Source organism: Bubalus bubalis, chromosome 16, assembly GCF_019923935.1.
Source record: "Bubalus bubalis isolate 160015118507 breed Murrah chromosome 16, NDDB_SH_1, whole genome shotgun sequence".
NCBI classification, from domain to species: domain Eukaryota; kingdom Metazoa; phylum Chordata; class Mammalia; order Artiodactyla; family Bovidae; genus Bubalus; species Bubalus bubalis.
Genome location: NC_059172.1, coordinates 1,668,032 through 1,676,184, shown reverse-complemented (window position 1 = coordinate 1,676,184; position 8,153 = coordinate 1,668,032). Strand labels below are relative to the sequence as shown.

The 8,153-nt window shown below is 60.7% G+C and overlaps 1 protein-coding gene across 5 annotated transcripts in view; it reads left to right on the top strand.

Annotated features, from left to right (window-relative positions):
• Positions 1-276: 276 nt before the first annotated feature.
• DTX4 (deltex E3 ubiquitin ligase 4) overlaps positions 277-8,153 on the top strand; it is a 43,266-nt gene continuing 35,389 nt past the window's right edge. For 2 of the 5 annotated variants that reach the window (XM_025265998.3, XM_025265999.3), the window contains exon 1: positions 1,438-2,012. In XM_025265998.3, the coding sequence (XP_025121783.3) occupies positions 1,736-2,012 (277 nt within the window). In that variant the 5' untranslated portion in view covers positions 1,438-1,735. Of the gene's footprint in view, positions 379-775; positions 1,201-1,437; positions 2,013-8,153 lie in introns of those variants that run through there. The other 3 variants (XM_025266000.3, XM_025265997.3, XM_025265996.3) reach the window with 3 other exon arrangements.

The window sequence follows — 8,153 nt, the reverse complement described above, 5'->3', positions numbered from 1 at the left end:
TCTAAGTAGGCCAGAAAACCCACATTTGCCCTCTACACCAACAGTGTTAATCCATCATCTCTCCAATTTCTGCATGCCTTTGCAGGGGGTCTCAGCAGAGAGGCTGGTACGTGCTGAGTCGCTCAGTCGTATCCGACTGTGTGGACCGTAGGCCGCAGGCTCGTCTGTCCCCAGGGTCCTCAAGGCAGGAACACCGGGGCGGGCGGCAGCGCCGGGGTTGAGCCGTGGCCGGGCCGGCAGGAGCGCGCTCGGCCGGCAGGGGGCGGGGGCTCTGGGCTGCGGCCGGGCCCCGGGGCGTGGCCCCGCGTCCTTGACGGACAGCGCAGGATGCTGGCGAAGATGCGGGAATACGGCCCCCGCGGCGAGAGCTTGCAGACCGTGAGTGTGCCAGGCGCTGCGGGTCCCGGAGCTCGCGGTGCGGACAGCGATCACACTGCACTTAAAAAAAAAAAAAAGAAAGAAAGAAAGAAAGAAAAAAATTCCCTTTTGGGGAGAGAGCCTGCCAAGTTGAGGATGCTGACAGCGGCGGTCCCGGGCCATGTCCTGGTCGGGGGTGGGGGTGTCGCTCCTTCGCGTCTCGGGACCGTGGAGCCCCTCGCAGGCGCGGGTTTGCCCCGGCGCGGGGTTCGGGAGGGGCGGCTCCTTCCCGAGGCGGCGGCGCGAAGCCGCAGGGAGGGGGAGCTCTTGGCCCGCGCGGCGGGCGGGCAGGGGGGGCGGCGGGGGCCGCGGGGCGGGGAGGAGGGCCCGGCCAGCCGCCCCGAGCGCCGCCGCCCGCCCGATCCCGCCGGCGCCCGGTGCAAGGGCTGGAGCCCCGGCCGCGCGCCCGTGTGCATGAGGCCCCTCGACCCCGTGGGGCGCGCGATCCGAGCCGGCGGCCGGGCTCTCGGGGCCCCAGCGGACGCGCGGCGGCGGCGCGGCCCGCGGCCCGGAGCTGAGGCGGCCGGGGGCGCGGGGTGCGGGGCCGGGGCCCGCGGGCGGTCAGGCGCGCCATGCTCCTGGCCTCGGCCGTGGTGGTCTGGGAATGGCTGAACGAGCACGGGCGCTGGCGGCCCTACAGCCCCGCCGTGAGCCACCACATCGAGGCGGCGGTGCGCGCCGGCCCGCGCGCCGGCGGCAGCGTGGTGCTGGGCCAGGTGGACCGCCGGCTCGCGCCCTACATCATCGACCTGCACTCCATGAACCAGTTTCGCCAGGACACGGGTGAGCCGGCCGTCCCCGCCCCGCGCGCACCCTCCTCCGCAGGGGGGCCCCTCCGGACCTCTGGGTCCCCCATAAGCTGCCGAGGAGGGGGCGCAGTGTGTCCCCGCCCTGCGAGAGTCTTATGATACCTGCTGCAATAAACGTCCGTGCAGGTCTGGTTAGGCCGGCCGACTTTTACCCTCGCCCCTAAGAAAGCCCTTCACGGTCCTCCCCCCCCCCCCCTTTAAACGCTGGGTACCCCAAGTCCACTCTAGTAGGAACCGAGGGGCCGCGGCAGCATCCCGGCCGGTGGGCAAGTCTACCTGCCCGCCTTCGCCAGCATCACGTGGGCTGAGCCTTCGTTGCCTCGGGCACCCTGGGGCCTGCCACCCGCTTCCCAGGCTGCCCACGTCGCCGCCTCGGCCCTTCTCGGGGGCATGCCGTCCCCCCGGCCGCGTCCTGGGGGTGGACACCGGGCGCGGGGGAGGGTGGAGATTCCCGGGAGGCCGGCGCTGTAGTCGAGCCTGCGAAGGGACAGGCCTCCCCGGAGAGACCGATGGACTTGGGGGGCTGTCAGCGCCGGGCACGCCCTGGCGGCCGCGGGGCGGTGAGCGCCTCTGATCGCGCGCTCCGAGGGTGGAAGCAACAGGCCCGCGCAGATGGACAGGGGACGGGGAGGGCCGCCGCTCCGGAATGCCGGCGGGAAGCCAGGCGTGTGTCCCTGCGGGCGGAGGCGGCCGGGGCTGCGCATTCCTGCAAGGAAACTGTCCCCAGCTTCCTCCCACAAAGGTCCCCGATGAGGGGCACACTGAACTCCCATCTACTGGTGAGAAGTAAGTCGCGGCTGTGGCCACTACCAACCCGGCTTCCCAGCCAGAGTAAGGATGGCGATCAGGGTGCCCGGTCCTTGGCGTGAGGGCAGGGAAGCTGGGGAGACCTGCCTCTCTGCGAGGCCCCCGGGCCGAGCTCAGCTGGTCTAGTACGCGTCTATCCCTGAACAGCCTCTTCAGGGAGGTGGTGTTTCTGGGGGGTGTTTCTGGAATTCTGGCTGGGCTTTCCCCACGAGTGTGACTGCTTAGTTCAGTTCAGCTGCTCAGTCGTGTCCCACTCTTTGCCACCCCATGGACTGCAGCCCCCCCAGGCCTCCCTAACTGAGGAGCCCCCGGAAAGGCAGGTGTTGGAGAGGAGGGGCTGGAGAGGGGACGGGAGAGTCCCAAAGGGCCGGACAACAGCTGCCCGAGCAGGGCATGTCCGCCCGTCTTGGAAAGCCCCCACGTCCTGAGCGCTAATTAGGATGGTCATGGGAAAGGGGTGTTTTTCCACCCCCCGTCTTCATCTGTAGCCATGACTCCCAACAAACTCGCTGCCAAGGACTTTGCAGACACTCGCCTATTGAGGGAAGCCTTCTGGGGAAAGGATTCCAGAAGTGTTAGCATCTGGGGGGCTTCAGCCTTGGTGAGAGAGGGGGAAGGTAGATCTGAGAGAGACTGGGGGAGGAGGGGCTAAAGAGGGAAGTGGGGAGACTGGGGCAGAGGACAGTGGGGAGAGTGGGGCAGAGGGAAGTGGGGAGACTAGGGCAGAGGACAGTGAGGAGGCTGGGACAGAGGAGAGTGGGGAGACTGGGACAGAGGATTGTGTGGCCTGGGGGGATGGGGAGAAGTTAACTGTGGACTTGGGGTAGCGGTTGGAAAGGTCTATCCCTGTTGGTGGGTCCAGAGCGAGGATGACGGTCAAGACACCTACTGACAGGGAACTCCAGTCCTGCTCAGAATTCACGGACAGGTGTTTGCTGTTCAGTTGTCATTGTTGAGCCGCTAAGTTGTGTCTGACTCTTTTGCAACCCATGGACTGTAGTCCACCAGGCTCCTCTGTCCATGGGATTTTCCAGGCAAGAATACTGGAGTGGGTTGCCCTGCCCTCCTCCAGGGGATCTTCCTGACCCAGGGATCAAACTTGTGTCTCCTGGATGGGCCAGCTGGTTCCTTACCGCTGAGCCACCAGGGAGGCCTATGAGCTGTCCCATTTCAGATTAAATCTCAGCTGCACGTGGAGGGACACCTTAGCAACATAAAGGTCCCAGGCCTGGTCCCACATTTGGAAAGGAGGAAAGCTTACTCAGTGTTCGGGGATGTCTGCGGTGGGCCTGGTATGGGTCCTTTGTACAGAAGTGAAGTCTGGAGGAGACCCGGTGGAAGGACAGACCCTCCTCCCCAGGTCTGACCACTCTTTCCTGAGAACCAGCTGACTACTGCCTGGGGGTGCACAGGGACCCTGGAGGCTGGGGCGCCTCACAGGTTAGACCTGAGCTGGCCCTGGAGCCTTTTTCTAACTGCCTTGGGGTACTTGTTCCACTGTTCTCTTCCTTTTAGAGACTGTTGGTTTTACGCACTCATGCTAAGGGTCGGTTGGCCAACCCATCCTCCACGCCAGACCCAGTGCAGAAGGCCCTGGGCTGGATTCCTGGGAGTGCTGGGTCTGTTGGGGAGCTTGCCAAAGCAGAATAGCATCTTGGGGTGTCTGCAACCCCCTCTTCTGTCTTGTCCGCCAACAGACACACAATTCCTCTCCATATAGCTCATGGATGAAGCTGTGACAGGGTAGGGACTGGAACCCACTGGCTCCCCGGCAACCTTGGCCAAGCCCTAGCGATGTCTAATTAAAGCACCCACCATCTCCAAGCCACAGTTTGAAGCTGGGAACCAGAAACATCTCCATAAACAAAGGGGAGCTGGAAGCCCCTTGCCCAGAGGCGATTCCTCTCTTTCTTTTTTCATTTTTTTTGTTGTTGCCTCTACTCTGTGGGGACGTTTCCTGACACGGGAGCTTTTTTTTTTCAGAAGCTGCCTGCCTTGCTGCCAAGTAAGTCCTCCTCTCCAGTCCCCCAGCTCCAGCCTCATCCAGTCTGTCTCCAGGGAGATGGCTGGGGGGTCGCAGACACCTCGCCTGCCTCTGTTTGCCCTGGGCCCCTCTCCTCCCAGACTCTGAGCTTATTTGCATTCAGTGTCACTTTTCCTTGAAGCGAAGGGAGAAGGAGGAAAGAGACAGGGAGGTGGAGGTGAAGGAGTCTTGCCTGCTTCCCAAAGCCTTGGCTGGGTCCTCTCTGCCCCTGACCATTCGCCTTGACTGGGCTGACCTGTTGTAGGGCAGTGGCTGGAACTTCATCCCCTGTATCTTCCAACATCACTGTCCCCTGTATGTTTCAGCAGACCCAATCATTACCATTGAGTCCCTTGACTGCTTAAGCGTCATTCTCATCTGTAGAATGAAGGGCAGCCTTAAAGTTCCTTCTGGCTCCCTGCCTCCCATCATGCAGGTCAGCAGGTGGATGAGTCTGGAGCCGGCACCACTGAAGATGCTGATGAGACGTAACAGGGTGTGAGGGAGGGTTCCTTCCAGCTCAGTTTTCCAGGTGACATCCGTCTCTTTTATGTCTTTAACACAGTGAGAAAGGTCAGATGGAGCATGAATCAAGGGTTTGGTACGAGCTGATTTTTAGGCCTGCTCCCCCGCGATATTCCCCACCGTGTGTGAGCACAGGAGTGCTGGCAAGCGTCATGACCACAGGGTACTGTGGCGTGGGGCAGGCAGCAGGCACCCCGCATATAGTACCTGGTTCCATTCTCCATGGTCCTCTTATGAAGAACCCGCTGTTCTGGTTTCATAGTAAAGGAAACAAGTTGGAAAAGATGAAGTTGCCCAAAGTTTTACAGCAAGTGCACGGCAAAGCTGAGGTTCCCGATCAAGTGCGCATGCCCTGCCTCATCTGGGGAACACTTGCAGACTACCTACTTCACGCAGGCCCCGTCCCAGGCCCGGGGAATGTTGCAACAGCAAACCATCCAAGTCTCCACCCTCATGGAATGTTCGAGTGCGGATGAGGGCCACTGGTCAGAGAAGCCTGGGACGTCCTGAGTGCAGGGCCGCAGAGACGTGGATGAAATGCCCTGGGAGGTGTTGTCTCTCATTTCCCAGGAGCCAACAACTTGGGTGGTGCTTTGGGGTCTCGCTGTCTGAGTTGCCAGGGAAACCTCTTATTTCTCTCTTTCTCTTTTTTCCTGCTTAGTCTGTGTAATCCTTTATCCCTGTCCTTCAGTCACTGTACCTTGGGACCCAGTGGATTTCCTCTGATCATCTAGTTCAGGGTCTATAGACAGGTCCAGGACTACAGACAGGTCCAGGACCCGCCCATTCCTGATGGAGCAGTCTCTGAAAATCTTCAGAGAATGCAACCCCACCATCCCTCTTGTCCCCCAGCTTTGGTGCCGAGGTCCACCCTCGCCCTCCAGGGCTGAACTGAACGCAGCATCTTTCCCTCCAAAAGCCAGCTCTCCTTGTGATAGCTCTCTGCTTGGTGAATGGCATCACCATCTTACGGCTTGCCCGTGATCGAAGCCTCAGGAGTCTTTGACGCGTTTCAGCTTTGTGTTTGCATGTCTCATCTATATGGACATGTGGGACTTGAAAGTTGAGCAGTCACGATGAACACGGCAGGGGCTCACGTGCAGGTTTCTGGGCCCGGCCCCCGGCCAGGCCGACCCTCGGTGACTTGTCTGTTCCCTAGGAGACTCAGAAGCCGGCGACCCTGGATCACTTAGAAAGCATTCAGCTACTCAGGCTCATGCCCTGCCCGGTGCCCATCTGTGGGGTCTGTGGTCTGTCACCTGCTTTTCATTTCTGCTCCCAGCACCCTCTCCCACCTCCATCCCCTCACCGCCCACCCCCGCCCCACAGTACTCAATAAACAGAGCAGCTCTGGTGTCACTGTGCTTCCCCAGGGGCTCAGCGGTAAAGAACCCCCCCTGCCCATGCAGGAGACAGAGGAGACGCAGATTCGATCCCTGGGTCTGGAAGATCCCCTGGAGGAGGGCATGGCAACCCACTCCAATATTCTTGCCTGGAGAACCTCACAGACAGAGGAGCCCGGTGGGCTATGGTCCACAGGGTGGCACAGAGTCAGACTCGACTGAAGCGAGTTGGCACGGAAGCACTGGTGCGTCACTTCTCTGTGTCGCAAACCTCAGTGGTTCCTCGAGACCTGTAAATACAAGCCCTCACGGCCCAGCGTTTCCAACGATCTGTGCCCTGGCTCTCACACGCCTTTCCAGGTTTATCCTGTTCTCTGCCCATATTTTCCTCTACGCCTGCCGACAAGCGAGTCTTTTATTCAGGCATTCCCTGGGACCCCCCTCCACCTGCAGCAGGCTGCTTCTCCTGAGCTGCCCTGCTTTGGCCTTGTCACCTCCTGAGATTCCCCCTCTCCCCTGGGCCCTAGGCTCTTTGTCATGCTCTCCGCTTCTTGAAATGTTCTCCAAGTGGTTACTACCTCATGTGTTCCCTGGATAGGTACTGAGCTCTTAGGACATGCCAGGCATGGGGGCCACAGCCATGAGCAAGCTCCTGGATGCCCACCCTGTGAGACTGGGAGTCCCATGGGTTAGAGTGACGTTCATCAAATGAGTCACACAAAGAAATGTATGACTGCCCCTCCAGATCGTGTGTAAAAAATAATAATAATAGGGGCAGGAATTTGAGCCAGTCGGACGGCCCAGAGAGGCTTCCTTGAGAAAATGAACTGAGATCTGAAGGATGGGCGCCTAAGAGGGTGCGGAAGCCGGAGGCGGAAGTGCGGGCAGAGAGTATCACGGTGTGCGGAGGCCGTGGAGGGGCGGCTCTCGGTCTAGACCTCGAGGAAGTTGTGCCCGGGACCGGAGCTCCCAGGGCGTGTGGTTTACTGTTAACACTGCCCTGCTGGCAGCCTTCTCGGGCAGCCTCTGTCTCGTAACTTCCTTGCCTGGTTTTAGACTCCAGGCGCTCAAGGAGCGCCTGAATCGGCCTTCCTCACGGCCGCTGATACACACTCAGCAACATGGGATCCGGAATCAGATGCCAGCGTCCCCAGAGGTGCGTCTTCCACGCACCGCGGCGCGTCTGTGGGGCCCGCGTTACCGCCCGCGCTGCATTAGGTGCTGGAGGGCAAGGTGCTCTGCTGTGAAAAAGGCCGGGATGCTGGTACCCAGCAGACGGAAGGCGCCGTGCTCCCCAGGCTCCTTGAGGGTGGCACCCGGACCGGGAAGGCACGTCCAGAAACAAGTGACAAATGGCACAGGAACGATAAGGAACATTTCGGCAGATGAAAACAGCAAAGGAGGGTGTCCGCAGAGGCCAGGCCTGGTGACTAGGAGGCGTGGGGGAGTCAGGGAGCACTGGCGAGGGAGCAAACAGGTGGGGAAACGAGGCTGGACCAAGCGGCTGATGCGGCCGGAAGCTCCGCAGTTGGATCAGAAGGCCGCGACTTTGTCCCCCAGAGAGCTGGCTCCTTAGGGGGAAACCGGGGGGCTAACGGGGGCCTCCTGGGTGCCGCCCCTTCTCCCTCCTCTCCCGCGCCCCCTACGTCCCCCAGCAGAGCTCCCGGGCCTGAATAAGGGGCTTGTTCTGTCTCTCCCTCCAGCCTCTGCATATTGATGTTCTGGGTCATTAAGGGGCTTGGAGACAGGGCGGGAGGGCGGGTGACGACCTGGCAAAGGCCTCAATAGTCATTGTTCCTTTTCTTCCCCCTTTGAATGGGATTCTGTCCCCAGTCTTGGTATCTCCTTCTGGCTTGGAGGAGGGGATGGGTCAGGGGCCAGCGGAGGGGAGCCTTTTCCCACTGCTCTGATGGAGCCTAAGCTGACAGATGCAGAGATTCCAGCATCCTAGGAGCTCTCCCAGTCTCCCCCTCCTGCTCTGAGCCAGGCGTCCTCAGCCTTGAGCTTAATACCCATGAAATGAGCCTGGGGTGGACCTGGGTCTGCATTCAGGGTTCTGGGAGGTAGAGGAGAAAGAGGCAACAGTTACAGGCTTAGTTTTCCCCGCCAGTCCTGAAGGCTCATCTCTGCTCTAACTGTTCCCCTGCAATAACCCGGATCTCTTCCCTGCCCTTGCCACCCCCTACCCACCCACCCTGAGATGATCCAGATTGAGACTGTCCTATCTTT